The following is a 15,750-nucleotide window of genomic DNA, read 5'->3' as shown; positions in this document are numbered from 1 at the left end:
TCCACTTAAATCATTAGGCCAGGGCTATAGAAGTCTTAGTAGTTGTGTAAATCTTCCTGTTTACTTCTGTTCTCTCAGATAAAGTGCTCTTGGATTAGACCATATCAAACTGCTGCCTTGTCCCTAAATTTATTAACCATGAAATTAGTCTGTCCTGGATGTTGGGAACCTTTGTGCTTCGAGCCATGTGCTGGCCTTGGCATGGAGCTCACAAAGGAAGCTTGTGCTCTATAAACAAATAAACCGAAACACACCACCTTCTATTTTCAGCTCAGAATGAATCATAATATCATGAGTTTGTTCCGAGGCTTTCAGCACATTTGCCAGTACTAGTGCTGAGCTTGAATGTTAACCAAATGTCAGCTCCAAGCTTGCTGGCATTTTAAATCGATTCAGATGAGCCTTTATTAGGCTTTGGTAGCTCCCTCGTGACTGCACTTCCTTCTGCATGCGCCTGTGGTGGCTGGGGATCAAATACCAGCACTGGTGGAAGCTGAGGATCTTTTCTGCCTTTGCTATGTCAGTGCCATGGCCACATTGGTTCAGGAGAGGAGCATAGCACCACTTTCTGTTTCTAGGAACAGGATGGATCATGTTTATTTGGCAAAGCAACCCCACTCGCCCCTTGGCTCAGGAATGAGGGTTGGAGCAGGTTGTTCTGAGCCTTTACAAGCGAAGATTAATCTGTATTTCTTTGATTGAGTTGTCTCTTGTTGACATAATATAAACAATCTAAAGCTGCTGTTTGTTGATCAGGTCAGGCTTAACTTCTGCAGGGTTGGATTTAAATCTGTATTATGAAGAGCTTTCCTTGCCTCAGTAAGGATTTGGGTTTGACATTGAATGAGATGCAGCAGAACAGTGTCTACTATTGTTTAAATCCTCTCTCTGAAGACAATATTAATTAAAGACTGCTTGCTGTGCCATGTGTCTCTAGAAAAAGTTCACCTAGATCTGACACCATGGAATGTCCTTTTGCTGACTGTCAATTGTCCTGTTGTGTGTTTTTCCCCCAGGATATCGACATTAAGAAAGTGAATGGTGTTCCTCAGTATGCATTCCTGCAGTACTGTGATATTGCAAGTGTGTGTAAAGCCATTAAGAAGATGGATGGGGAATATCTTGGAAATAACCGGCTCAAGGTAAAGAAATCCTCCCATGGGCTGCATCCTTCTTGTTCCTTTCCTTTACAGCATCACAGGATAATACTTTGCCTATGCAGCGTAGTTTAGGGAAGTAAGATGGTTTTTAATGAGTAAGTCAGATCAGAGCTTGATGCTTTCAACCACCACCATAATTGGGATTATTCAACATTTTTGTTGGCTGCCTCAGCAAGGAGCCCAGGATTGAGTAGACTTTGGAGACTGACACTCCCTGGCCTTGAAGGTCCATGTCTGGCAAGGCTGTACTGGGAAGCTGCTCCAGTACCGGTGATGAACAGGGGCTGTCAGTCCCCAGAGCTGTCAACCTGTCACTTTGCAGATACATTCAAATTGTAGGAGAACAGAATGTTGTCAAACACTGTATTTGTTTAGGCATGCACAGTTATTTTCATTAATTGCTATTTGATTTTTGTCTTGCACCTGCACGAGATGCTAATTTTAGAAAACCCATACAAATGCCTTTAGTTTTCTGCACATAAATTGTGTTCTGTTCAGTCACTTTAACTCTTGTGAATTGTACTGATGGAAGTTCTGCCCTTTTGTGTTCAGCTGGGGTTTGGGAAGAGCATGCCTACAAACTGCGTGTGGTTAGATGGGCTTTCTACCAACGTCACAGATCAGTATTTAACCCGACATTTCTGCCGATACGGGCCTGTGGTGAAGGTAGGTGGGAGGCTTTGGTGTGTGGTTTGAAGTTGTTACTGTCTTCCTTTCTTCCCATCCTGTCCTTTCAACCCCGACTGTCCAGGGCTTTATAGCTCAGGTAGAGCAATTCTCTCTGGGGTGTAATCTGGCTCTTGGGGCTCTGCAGCTTTGCTTCGGGTTGATCCAACACATGGAGCAGCTGCTTCTGGTGTTTGGAAAATAACAACCAAAAGGATTTTGAATGAGCCGAGATAACAAGTATTGGAAACCATTTGTTGCTCTTGTGCAGTACAGTCTCTCCCCAGCAAAATTGCTTCAGAAGGAGGAACAGTTGAATTCCATAGTTACACTCATGCTAATGATATAATTAGACATAAATACCTTTTTTTTTCCCCTCATCAGGCCAAAAAATTACTTTTTGTAAGCAGTTGGAATAGTCCCACTGACAAGATTATGTAAGAAGAGAGAAAGCCAAGGATGGTGCAACCTGCCCATATCATGCAGTGGGAGTATGTTACCTGCCCCACTGTGGGTTGGTGCCACTGATTTACACATGTGCTTAAAGTTCAGCACATGACTTGTCCCCTGTATATCTGTTGGACATGAATGTGCTTAAAGCCAAGCAACATGCATAAATCTGCACAGGATCAGGGTCTTGTCTCCTGCAAGGATTTTTGTGGGTTTCTGTTGCAGTTTTGACATTCTTGATTGTAGCTGTTGTTGCTTGAATAACACGTTAATGTTGTAAAGGAAGCTAATATTTGACAATTGGGCAACTGACGAGTGGTACTGCAGACTGATAACAAAAACTGTTTCCATTTTGGGATTAAATGTTCCTTTTACCTTTTTTCCCCCCTAAAACACATTGGAATTTTTTTTAGAAACCTGAAAATAATCAAAGTACGAAACTCAGTCACCAAAGGACAAAAGTTACAAGTAAAATACAGAAAAACAAAATAAAGGCATAATATACCTCAAGCCACAATATCCACAATTCAAAGCAGTCCCGTGTCCTTTTATTGTCTCTTCATTACAATATGCCTCATCAGAAAAGCCTGGAAAAATTTACCTTGCTAAAAAAATTATCTCCTTACTGGTATCCTCATGAGTTAGGATTTTGTTGGGACTGACACTAAGTCCTGTGGATGAGGCTCTTATTTGGTTTTTGTTTTGTTTTTTTGTTTTTTACAGGTGGTGTTTGACCGCTTAAAAGGCATGGCCCTGGTTCTCTACAATGAGATTGAATATGCACAAGCAGCTGTAAAAGAGACCAAGGGGAGGAAAATCGGTGGGAATAAAATTAAGGTGTGCAGAATGACCTCCAAAACAAACCCAAACCAAACAAAAAAGAGAGAAACAAATTGCATTTAGGCCTTCCCCCTTAAACGCTGGCAGTTGCAGACTGCCAGACAACGGGAATACTTAGTGGGACACGTGTCCCAGGCATCAAAGGCTTAAATTATTTTTTATACTCGGCTTATCAAGATGTCAGGGATCTTGAACTGTTGCTTATATAAAGCCTTCTCCAGTATTCTGCCGTTTGTTTTCACTGAACTTGTCTCTCTGAGCTCCTGAGTGTTGGTGTCCGTGTTACTACCCCATTTACCCCAATCCAAGGCAAACTTTTGTCCATTTCCAAGTTAGAAAAGGGGAGTTGGAGGGGGTGAGTTGCTCCAGTTTCAACTCCTCCATGCTGATGTTCAGGCACTTAACCTGGCCAAGGTGACCCATGGTGGCTTACATGCCCATCATAGAGTACAGCAACCCAAGCATGCAGTCTGCTCTCCTGATGCAGCTCTTTCCTCGTAACAGATTAAAAATAGTAATAATTAAAAACACTATTGAAAAAATAGGTAGAAAGCACTTTTTCCTGGAGCAGCACTTCATATTTACAGGGATGTCTTGGATTTGGGTGACTGTGGTAATACCTGTTATGACTGTCCCATGAGTTGCACTAACTGGGGGACGTGAGGTGTTGGCCAACCCTCTAAATTATCTTCCTCCTCCTCCTTTCTTCTCTCCTAAAGAGTGATTTCAAGCATGATCTCTCATCTAGTGTATTAACAACCTCACAACCTCATCTGGTGTATTAGCAGCCTCACACCCCTTGGGGTTAGGAGTTGGATATCCTGCAGCTTCTAAGCGTGGTGGTTGAATATGAGGAGCCTTTATATGCAATAAAATGTGTGGTCATTCAGAAGTTAAACATCATGTGTTGGTGGGTCTTGCTACTTAATGACTTTGGAATAAGCAACACCCATACTGCACGTATGCCTGTGCTCTACTGCTGTGGTTGCAGAGAGTCTAGGCTGATTAAAAACAAAGGAGCTAGAATGTTAAAAATATTGCATTATGTGGCATACACATTGCTAAATTCATTCTAATCCTGGGTCTTGCATCAGCTATGCTGTTACCTTCTTAATATTGTCACCCTTGGCTGGAAAACATCAACTCTGAGTAGGCAGAACAGAGAGCTGCAGTTCAAGAGGTCTGGTTCCTTTCCCATCCCTGCTCTTGCCTTGCTCTATAACCCTAGGCAAATAGCATGGAGCCTGAAATAGGTCGGTGCTGACCTGCTGTTACATAAAAGGGACTTTGGACCTGTAATTTGAAGCGTAGTATTAAAAACGTCAATACCACAATAACAAGGACTTTGGAACTGTAATTGGAGTCGGTAGTATGGAAAACGTCAATACCACGATAATAATGTATGTTTTCCTGCTGGTTTACCGCGCAGAAGCTTCTGGTGTGGCAGCTACAACAACATACTCTAGTAAGGAGGTAGTTACAAAGCTCCACACAGCCTCATTGAGTTAAGAGAGGAAGGTCTTTACTCCTGGGGATGGGCAAGGCCACTCCTGAGGAGAGTTTGACATGGGTTTTGTTAAATATTACCCCACCTCCCAGTTCTGCTCCCAGCTTCAGGCTGCAGCAGGCAATGAAATGTTGCCAAAAATGGGATGTTTCTCTCACTGAACATGATTTACCCTTTATTTTTCAGGTGGACTTTGCAAATCGAGAAAGTCAGTTGGCATTTTATCATTCCATGGAGAAAACGGGTCAAGATATCAGAGACTTTTATGAAATGCTGGCAGAAAGAAGGCATGTGTCAACATCTTCATTATGGTCTTTTCCTTTCCAAGCTTGTCTTTAACTGCAAACAAACTTTCTTTAAAGTTTTATTAAGAAGATTTTAGCATATTTTTGATGTCTTTTACCTTTCAATGTTTCTATTTTAAACAGATCTAGGTGGTCAGACTGGAAGGGTGCAGATAGAGGCAGGCAGGATATCACACAGCTGCAGTGTAGTGGGTACTGAAATTCATACTGGGGTGGAGGTTTTGGCTCTGTCTGTGATCTCTATATTTAGCATCCAGTTACTGTGATGGGTCACCAGGACACAGTTGTGAGTCATTCATCACTTCTCAGGAATGTGAAGAACAGTTGATCTTCTCCTCAAGAGAAACATGTATGTTAACAATGTATATAGAGTCTGATAAACTACTGCTGCTCATCTGTTGAGCAGAGAGTGAAATTCGGTCTTCCACCAACCCCTTTTCAACAGTTTAATTTGTTAACTTGATAAATTAATAGCATAGAGGTGAGGCTGCAGCTATTTTTCTATTTATTTCTTATGCTCTTTGACATGACAGACGTGTTCTGTGCTGGTGCCCTTCTGCAGCATCTGCCATGGTGGTGCCTGGCAGTCTTGCACATGCTGAAGGGTTCTGTCCCCTGCAAGGCCACTTATTTCTGCAGTCCCTGGCTAGGAGCAGCCTGACACAGCAGCAGTCCCCATTTAGTGCTTCAGTTTTCTCCAGTGTCTGAATCAAACATACGTGGTTTATTACATTCAGAGGCTGGCTTAGTTCTTAGGGTTCTGCTTTACATAAGCCCAGCATGATGTGAGGGTAGATGTAGATCAGTCATTAGGTAGATGTTCTTCCCTGATGAGGCGCTGGCACAGGGTGCCCAGAGAAGCTGTGGCTGCCCCATCCCTGGCAGTGCTCAAGGCCAGGTTGGACACAGGGGCTTGGAGCAGCTGCTCCAGTGGAAGGGGTCCCTGCCCGTGGCAAGGGGTGGGAGCTGGAGGAGCTTTAAGGTTCTTTCCATCCATAACAATTCCATGATGCTATGACATTGATTATACCTGTGAGTTAGATAAATTCAGTGGGTTTTTTTTTGCAGCAAAATAGATTCATCTAACTTACATGCAAAATTGCTGGATTTAAAAGTGAAAAGGGTTTGGAAATTGGCCATCAGGATTTGCATAAGGCAAATAAATGTGTGCGTTCCCCAGTCCTCGCCAGATGTTGGAATGCACCAGCAAGCAGTCAGTAATGATTTCCTCTGAGCTACACCAGATTCAGGAAAGAGAAGTGCATTATCAGATGTCTTTTGACACGCAGGAGTCAGCTGGGCTTGTCTCTGCTGTGAAGTAATTTTGAGTAGAATGCTGATCTCTAGAACAACATCATACTTGAGTAGATGTTAGTCTTGGTTTTCCTTTCCCATCATTATGCTCACATAGTAATTACAAGATACTTAGGAATAATGAATCCCGGGGTGATGGAGTGAGCTCTGCAGTTGATCTTGTCATTCCACATCTCCTGGTCCTCCTCTGACCTCCTGGCACATGGTGCTCCCTTGTATGACACTATGATCTGCACTCACCAGGTTCTCTCTGGTTGTGTTTGTAGCCAGTCTCAGTGGGACCCAAAGGGAAAAAACCCACAAAAACCTAAACAAACCCCATGATTAATCCTTTTAACTTCACAGCTGCCTTTCACAACATCCCACTTGGCTTGCAGAAGGAGGTTGTAGTATTCCATGTTTTGTTTTTTAGCATTCTTTTTCAAGTTTGTCCCTTTCTTAACACCTGAGAGCTGTCAGCTTTTAATGTAATCAGAAACTGTGAAGCCAAGTAAACTTGTGTGAAACAGAGTGTGCAAAACCCTCTGTAGTGGTGGAGAAGGGGAGCACCAGCTCGCTGCCAGCCCTCAGCCAGAGAGGCACGTTCAGGGTTAGAAATGGCTTATCAATTGCTTGAGTTATTTTGCTGAGTGCTTCCCATGAATTCACCTGAGCTCATTTTTGTTGACTTGGTCTTACTGTAAATAGGCAATGTCAGCCCTGCACATGCAGTGAAAGAGCTGGTTTTGGAATTAAAGGCTCCCTTACAGGGTTTAGGGGTTTTAAAGAAACCTTATTACCACTTTACTGCTTAGTAATGGAGAGGTTCCAACCTTGAGTTCTGATTTGACTCAACTTTTCAGTGGTAGGCTTCAGGTACTTCAGAGGGGATGGTCTTCACCATGCTGGACTATACATGGGGGCATAGGATTTACCTTAATTTAACAACATATTTGAGTTTTGCAGAAATGCAGCAATGAGTTGATAAGCACACAGAACATTTAACCCACTGCACACTGATTTGTTGTTGTTAAACCTCTGTGTGCAGCTCTGTACAGTTGCCTCCGTGCAAAGAAACTGCCATAAAATGATTCTCCTACATAGCAAAAAACACAGTTGAGGAGAACTAACTTGTTTATTCTCATATTTAGCAGGGATGAGCGAAGAGGATCTTACGAGTACGCCCCTGATCGTACTTACTACGAGACTGTTCGGACTCCAGGGACGTATCCTGAAGATCCTCGTCGAGAATACCCAGCTCGAGGCCGAGAATTTTACGCGGAGTGGGATCCCTACCAAGGAGACTACTATGACCCACGCTACTACGACGACCCACGCGAGTACAGGGATTACAGGGGCGATCCTTACGAGCAGGACATAAGGGAGTACAGTTACAGGCAACGGGAGAGAGAGCGGGAGAGGGAACGGTTTGAATCTGATCGGGACAGAGACCACGAACGGAGACCCATTGAGCGGAGCCAAAGCCCGACGCACTCCCGGCGCCCGCAGAGCCCCGGAGCATCCCCGTCGCAGTCGGAGCGGCTGCAGAGCGATTCCGAGAGGAGGATTTACAGCAGGTCATCGGATCGCAGCGGCAGCTGCAGCTCTCTGTCCCCTCCGCGATACGACAAACTCGACAAAGCCCGCATGGAACGTTACTCAAAAAACGAGAAGGCGGAGAAGGAGCGAGTGTTCGACCAGGAAAGGGTGGACAAGGAGAAACGCCTGGTGAGGAAGGAAAAGCCAGAAAAACTGGAAAAGGAAAAGACTGATAAGCAAAAACGGAAAGCAAAAATCCATTCGCCCAGCTCTCAGTCTTCTGAAACGGATCAGGAGAATGAGAGAGAGCCCAGCCCTGAAAAACTGAAGGGTAACAGTAAACAGAGTAAAGAGAGAGGTGACAAAGAAGGGACAGCAAAAAACCGCCTGGAACTAATGCCCTGTGTCGTGTTGACCCGAGTAAAAGAAAAGGAAGGGAAGGTTATTGATCAGCCTGCTCTGGAGAAACTGAGAGCAAAGCTTGACAATGACACCATGAAGTCCCCACTTCTTGAGCAGAAAACACAGACATCTCAAGCTGAGCAAACCAAGTCTGATCAGTCTAAACTGGAACCTGCCAGAACCAAGGTACAAAAGGAGAAAGCCCTTGCCAGTCACGTAGAAGTTGTGGATAAGGAGGGAAAACTGAAACCCAAAAAGCACTTGAAGGCAGAGCAAACTTCTGAGGGGGCCAGTGTGGTGGATTTAGACAAGTTGGAGGCTCGTAAAAGGCGTTTTGCTGATGCGAATCCGAAGCCTGACAGGCAAAAACTGGAAGCAAAAAGAAGCAGCCAGGATGAGGAAGATGCACGTATGGTTTTGAAGAAGCAGCTTGACACAACAGCTTCATCTAGAGAAGCCACCTTGTTAAGGGAAGGAGAATTGGAGAGAAAACCCCTGAGGAAGGAGATGCTTAAAAGGGAATCTAAGAAACTCAAACTGGAAAGACTTATTCCCGTTACCAGCCCCAAAGAAATACAGGAGACTCTTAATGTCAGTGGGATCGGCATGCGTCCCACCCTGGATCTGCAGGCGAGGCTCATGGAGGCAGCTGATGAACCAGCAGAGGTTCAGGAGCTCTCTGCTAAAAAACTGAACCCAGTAAAACCGCAGCATAAGCAGGTACAGCTCCTAGATGATCAGGGCACAGAGAGAGAGGACACAAGGAAAAATTACTCCAGTCTTCCTGAAGACACACCTGAGCATAAACTTGGCCAAGAGAAACCTCAGTCAGCTGATACGGAGGAGAAAATCGGCATTGACATCGACCACACGCAAAGCTACAGGAAACAAATGGAGCAGAGTCGCAGGTTGAAACAGCAGCTGGAAATGGAGATCGCCAAGTCTGAGAAGTTTGGCAGTCCAAAGAAAGATGTGGATGAATATGAAAGACGGAGCTTGGTCCATGAGGTGGGAAAACCACCGCAAGACGTCACTGATGACTCTCCACCAAGTAAAAGGAAAAAGACTGACCAGTTTGACTTTGAAATCAGCACTAAAAGAGAGAGGAACTACAGAAGTTCTCGTCAGGTGAGTGAGGACTCTGAGAGGACATCCTGTTCTCCTAGCATCAGGCACTTCCCTTTCCATGAAGATGATGACACACTCGATTCTCCGAGGCTAATGCCATTGAAGGAAACCAAAGAGTCACCCAAAATAGAAGAAAAGGGTCTTTCATACTCCAACATGACTGTGAGGGAGGACTCACTGAAATTCAATCCTTATGATTCCAGCAGAAGGGAGCAGATGGCAGAAATGGCTAAAATAAAACTCTCTGTACTGAGTTCTGAAGATGACTCGAGTAGGTGGGAAACACAAGTGAAGCAGGAGCCTGGGAGAGTCGATATCAGCTTTCCAAGCAGCATCGTCAAGAGAGACAGCATACGCAAGCGCTCTGTCCGAGACCTGGAGCCTGGGGAGGTGCCTTCAGATTCAGATGATGACAGTGAAAACAAGTCCCATTCCCCCAAAGCCTCGTCCTTGTTAGAGAGTTCCAGGTTGTCTTTTTTATTAAGGGACAGGGAAGAAAAGTTACGTGAAAGAGAGGAAAGACTGTCAAGTTCTTTAGAAAGAAACAAATTTTACTCTTTTGCATTGGACAAGACAATCACACCAGACACCAAGGCCTTGCTGGAAAGAGCTAAATCTCTGTCTTCCTCCAGAGAAGAAAACTGGTCCTTTCTAGATTGGGATTCAAGATTTGCTAGTTTTAGAAACAATAAAGACAAAGAGAAGGTTGACTCGGCTCCCAGACCTATTCCATCTTGGTATATGAAAAAGAAAAAGATCAGGACTGATTCAGAAGGTGGAAAACTGGATGATAAGAAGGAAGATCATAAAGAGGAGGAACAAGAGAGACAGGAACTGTTTGCTTCTCGTTTTTTGCATAGTTCAATCTTTGAACAGGATTCCAAACGCCTGCAGCACCTAGAGAGAAAAGATGATGATCTCGACTTCATCTCTGGTAGATTGTATGGGAGGCAGTCCTCCTCCGATGGGACCAACAGCACGGCTGACCTGGTGCAAGAGCCAGTGGTTCTCTTCCACAGTAGATTTATTGAACTGACACGAATGCAGCAGAAAGAAAAAGAGAAAGATCAGAAACCAAAAGAAGTGGAAAAACAGGAAGATAAAGAAAACCGGCCTAAAACACCGGACACTGTACCTGATAGTAAAGAACCAGAACATAAAACTCCCTCAGTGGTCAGTCCCTCTTCAGTCACTGTCATGCCACAGGAACCAGCACCAGTTGCTTCTGAGAAGGTAGTGAATGAAAAGGTAGTGGTGGAAACAGCTTCTGTGAAGGAAGAAAAAGCTTCTGAACCTGCTTCTGCAGCAGAGGAGCAAAAACCTTTCCCTGAACTTGCTGCTCCTGTCAAAATGGAGCCACTCGAGCAAACGGAACCCCTGCCAGTTGTAGAAGCCAGTAAAGAAGTTGTTGCTACAACCCTGGCACCGGAGGAAGATGCTGTGGCAACAGAGCACCCTTCATACTTGGATACCAAGCCTCCTACACCTGGATCTTCATATTCCCAAGCAGACAGTGTAGATCCAGAACCTGAAGCTGCCCAGTTAATTCCACCTCCAGCCAAGCTGGTTCCAAAGTCCGAGGAAGCTGCTGAACCTAAAGAAGAAAATCCTCCACCTTCTGCCAGCGCCGATGCTGGTGTGAATCAGAAGGTGGAGGTGGCTGCCGAGGTCCTGCCGCCTGTTTCTGACAACGATATGGAAGTTGAAACTCCGGTTGTGGTAAAAGATAAGAAGTCCTACAAGAGTAAACGCTCCAAGACTCCCGTGCAGTCAGCTGCAGCTAACGTGCTGGAGAAGCCTGTCACGAGGAAGAGCGAAAGGATTGACCGTGAAAAGCTCAAGAGGTCGAGCTCTCCTCGTGGAGAGACACAGAAGCTTTCTGAATTGAAAGTGGAGGCTGAGAAGGTTTCGAGGAACGCTGCTAAATCCCCAAGTTCTGCTGCAGAGCCAGAAAACGTGGAGCCAAGCTTGCCTATAGGCCGGACCAGGCGCAGGAACGTGAGGTCAGTCTATGCTACCACAGGGGACAATGAAGGCCCTTCTCCAGTGAAGGACTCTGTGGAGGTCACTCGATCCACCAGGAAGAGAGGGGAAAAGGAACCACAGGAAGCAGCGACAACGGTTCCTACGACCCCGAGGAGGGGAAGACCTCCCAAAACCCGCCGTAAGCCAGAGGAGGACATCTCTCCAATAAAGACAGAAGCTGCTCAGCAGGAGGTGGAGGAGGCTGATGCTAAAGATGCTGTGGAAGCTCCTAAGCCTGCTGAAGGTTGGAGGTCTCCTCGATCCCAGAAGCTAACACACAGTCACTCCTCAGCTGCAGCCAGCCAACAGGGGAAGAAGGGGAAGAATGAACCAAAAGCTGATGCATCGGCTGAATCTGAAGATGCTGCTGAAAGGAGCGGTCAGGAATCAAGTGTTGGTGACAACGGCAATAAAGCAAAAGTGACTGAGAAAGAGCCGGCAGCAAGTGAGCAGAAACGGGACAGGAAAGAACTGGATGTGGAGAAAACCCAGCTGGAAATCCCCACAGTTGAGATCATTGAGAAGAAGTCGGCACCAGAAAAGGTTACGAAATCCAAAAGGGGAAGATACAAAAATACCAAAACCGTTGTAGACAAAGCATCCGTGTGTCTAAAAAATGTGGAAATACGCCTCAATGTGGATGAAGTCAAGGGCGCTTTGCGGCCGACTGAGGACGAGGCAGAGCCAGTGGCAGTGTCACCGGCCAAAATGAAGAGCCCCCCGAAAGAGGACATCTTGGCACCTCATTTTGCTAAGAACGAGGTAGAAGATTCATTCCCAGAGACGGAAAAGGAGGTGATCCGAGAACCCAAGCAGTCCCCCGAAGCTGCCCAGTTGGCAAAACAGATTGAACTGGAGCAGGCTGTGGAGAACATCGCAAAGCTCACCGAAACTCCTCCGTCCATTGCTGCCTACAAAGAGCCACAGGCAGATGTGCCTGAAGTTCGTCAGGAGGAGGAGGGAGATAAACCCGCGCATCAGGCCAGTGAAACGGAGCTGGCAGCGGCCATTGGCTCCATCATTAATGATATCTCTGGGGAGACAGAAAGTTTTCCTGCACCCCAGACGTATCCTGCTGAATCGGAAGCTGAAATTGCCACCGAGCCCTTGGCAATGCCGTCCCCTCAGGAGGAGATGGAGCCCGAGACGGATCAGGCAGTGAACAATATCCTAGAAACTGAGGCTGTCATGGAGCCTGCAGTGCAGCCGCTTCCCAGCTCTGCCCCATCCATGGTAGAAGTGGAGAGCAAGGAGACTGAAGTCAGCTTCAGCGAATCCTCCAACTCTGCGCAGGAGACGGAGACCTTGCAGGAGGCTGAAGTTGCTCGGAAGGAAAAGGGCCGTCAGAAAACCACACGGCAGCGGCGCAAAAAGAGTACGGGCAGAAAGGGGGATGCTGCTGAAGTCAGCGCCTTTGAGCCGGAGAGGCTGCAGAGCAAGTCACCCCCCGCCAGCGAAGTCAAGGCAAAGCCTGAAGAAGTCTTGAAGGAGGAAAAGCAAACAAAAGCCGTGGCTCAGGTGTCCGTGGAGCCAAGTGCTTCTGACACAGGCAAGGCTGCAGCTGCTGACATTGTGGCCGCACATGAAGCTGTTGCCGAGAGCAGTATGTCTCCAAAAGCACCAACTCCAGCTCCTCTGGACCTGGCCTCCCCACCAGTCCCCCTCGAGGAGGGCAGCCAGAGCGGGTTTAAGATACGGTCACCTATGGAGAACGTGCCCATCACGCCACCGAGTGCCCCAAACACTGCCCTTGCTGCAGTCCCCTCGGCCGTGGCAGCAGCCAAGCTGCCCACCCCAGTGCCCGCCACCATCGTGCCCTTTCACTCCGGTGCTGCCAAGGTCCCAGAGTGGATGGTGAGGCACGAGGAGCCCCGTGCCCGTTCCACGCCTCCACCTGCTCTCCCGCCGGACACGAAGGCGTCTGATATCGACACAAACTCCAGCACTTTGAGGAAGATCCTCATGGAGCCCAAGTATGTCTCAGCCACGAGCATAACCTCCACACATGTGACGACGACACACGCCGAGCCGGTGAGCGCGCCTTGTCTGGAGGAGGCACCTCTCCACCCCGCCATTGAGGCCATAAAGCCTGTTTCAGAGGAGAAGCCAGCAGTTCCCATCACCAACGCCTTGGACCCACCGGTGGCCGAGGCACCCGTGTTTGGTGAGAAGGAGAAGATGAGCACAGTGATTGCTCCCAAAGCCACTTCTGTTATAAGCAGGATGCCCCACAGTGTGGATCTGGAGGAGGCTCCCAGGATCACCTTGGTGAAGCAAGCTCCCCAAACCCAGACATGTCTGGTCAATGCTCCTTCACCAAAATTCAAGCAGAGGCCAAGCACAAATGATAACAGCAGGTTTCACCCGGGGTCCATGTCTATCATCGAGGAGAGGCCTGTAGAGACTGGCTCCAGTCCGGGGCTGCGGGTGAACACCTCGGAAGGCGTAGTGCTTCTGAGTTACTCGGGGCAGAAGACAGAAGGCCCTCAGCGGATTAGTGCCAAGATCAGCCAGATCCCCCCTGCCAGTGCGGTGGATATCGAGTTTCAGCAGTCTGTGTCCAAGTCTCAGATTAAACAGGAACCCATCACACCATCTCAGCCAACGCCGAAAGCCTCCCAGACCTCGGCAGGCTACGGGACTGTTTCCACCCATTCTTCTTTGGTACTAGGAACACAGCCTTATAACACGTCACCCGTCATCTCCTCCATTAAACAGGAGAAGTCCGACTCGTCCCACCTTTCTGTCCAGACTCCAGCGTCTCAGCCTGGGAAGGTCCTCACACAGACTGTGAACACTCCACCCGTACTCGTCCATAACCAGATGGTTGTGAACAAGAAACTCTCTGACCCAGCCGCTCTGAAAGTGGAGACCAAGACTCTGCAGCCCTCCACCTTGAGTCCTGGGGTTAGTCCTCACCACCCTTCCCTCTCTGGGAAGATGCATTCGGAAGCGAACCACGTCAGCTCGGGACCCAGCACCCCCACTGACCGGGCCATCTCCCACCTGGGGGTCACCAAACAGGAGCCGCATTCACCGCGCACGAGTGGGCACTCGCCATCGCCGTTCCCCCGCACTTGTCATCCTGGCAGTACCTCGTCCCCGGCATTATCCAGCAGCACCCCGGTCATGCTGGCGCCGGGAATTCCCGTTCCCCAGTACATATCCAGCATGCATCCCGAGCAATCTGTTATCATGCCCCCTCACAGCGTAACACAGACTGTGTCCCTGGGCCATCTGTCCCAAGGCGAGGTGAGGATGAACACCCCTCCTCTCTCCGGCATCCCTTACGGCATCCGCCCGGAAGCGCTCCACTCCCCCCGAGCTGCTCTGCAACCCCAGATAGAGATCAAAACCCAGCGATCCAGCACCCCCCAGCCAGCTCCAATACGAGACATTGTCATGCCTCCTCTGTCCTCTCAGCATCCCCCCGAGGAGGAGATGCACTACCACCACACCACGGTGTGCCGAGGGCCAGCCCCCGTCCAGTCCGACGTGCTGGTGATGCAGCCGGATTACCGCATGCACCCCACGAGCATCAGGCTCGACCAGTACAACGTGCCCCGGGACGTGCGGATGATCATGCACCCGCACATGGCTGCCGTGGGCGAGCACCACTCGGAGACGAGACAATCCCGAACGCCCGAAGGGGCTGTGAAGACTCCTCCTGTCAGTAAAACCCCCCAGCCTGGGAAGGAGACCCCCAAATCCTCGGAAGGGAAGCTGGCTCATTCACCACACAGTGAGCCCCGGCTCCTCAGCGTCCCCTCCAGCAGCCAGCTGCCTGGACTGCCCCTGTCGCAGCCGGTGGTGGTACCCCATGGGGTACAGATCATGCACCCCGCAGGGAGCTCCTTCCACGACTACCGGTCCGTGTACGGTGACATGAGGAACTACCACACCGCGGCACAGCTCGGGCATCCTCAGTTCCCCGGCGCCTCGCCCATTGGGCTGCCTTCCCGGAGTATGACCCCGTCTCAGGTGAGAGATGCAAACCTACCTCCTCCTCCTGCCTGAAACCTGGAGTCCTTTGAGCTATTAACAGCCCTGGCATGGCTCTGTGTGGCCCCAGGAGCTGGGTTCAGCTCTCTGTGGTTAGTCTCCAAGCTCTGCTCCAGTTCATATAGCACAAGAAGAGCCACTTCTGTTTGGAAGTGGGATTTGAAAGCTGCTGAGCATTAGAGGAAGCTAAAATAACCCATTTTCTGGACCACTCTAGGACTCAAAGCGGGAGGTGTGAAGCTGCCTACAGGTTTCTAGACATAGAGGTGTTGGGGGAAGAATTGTCAGCATTGAGGCAGTGCATAGGTCAGACATCCTTGGATGGATGCTGTGGCTCAGGGCAGGATTCAGGGGCTGTGGTTTCAGCTCTCAGGTGTAAGAGTCTGCTGGGGTGGCCTTGGCATGGGGTTGACGCTGTGTTGTGGAGACCCAG

At 48.3% G+C, this 15,750-nt stretch overlaps 1 protein-coding gene across 6 annotated transcripts in view; it reads left to right on the top strand.

Moving 5' to 3' along the window:
• SPEN (spen family transcriptional repressor) overlaps positions 1-15,750 on the top strand; it is a 66,145-nt gene that overhangs the window by 47,222 nt on the left and 3,173 nt on the right. For 4 of the 6 annotated variants that reach the window (XM_034068057.1, XM_031045723.2, XM_031045724.2 and 1 more), the window contains 5 exons: positions 1,017-1,142; positions 1,713-1,826; positions 3,000-3,113; positions 4,810-4,910; positions 7,373-15,296. In XM_034068057.1, coding sequence (XP_033923948.1) covers positions 1,017-1,142; positions 1,713-1,826; positions 3,000-3,113; positions 4,810-4,910; positions 7,373-15,296 — 8,379 coding nt within the window. The remainder of the gene's footprint in view (positions 1-1,016; positions 1,143-1,712; positions 1,827-2,999; positions 3,114-4,809; positions 4,911-7,372; positions 15,297-15,750) is intronic. The other 2 variants (XM_034068058.1, XM_034068059.1) reach the window with 2 other exon arrangements.

The sequence above is a fragment of the Melopsittacus undulatus genome, chromosome 12 (assembly GCF_012275295.1).
Source record: "Melopsittacus undulatus isolate bMelUnd1 chromosome 12, bMelUnd1.mat.Z, whole genome shotgun sequence".
NCBI lineage: Eukaryota > Metazoa > Chordata > Aves > Psittaciformes > Psittaculidae > Melopsittacus > Melopsittacus undulatus.
Note: the sequence above shows the minus strand (reverse complement) of the source record. Positions and strands in the feature narration are given on the sequence as shown.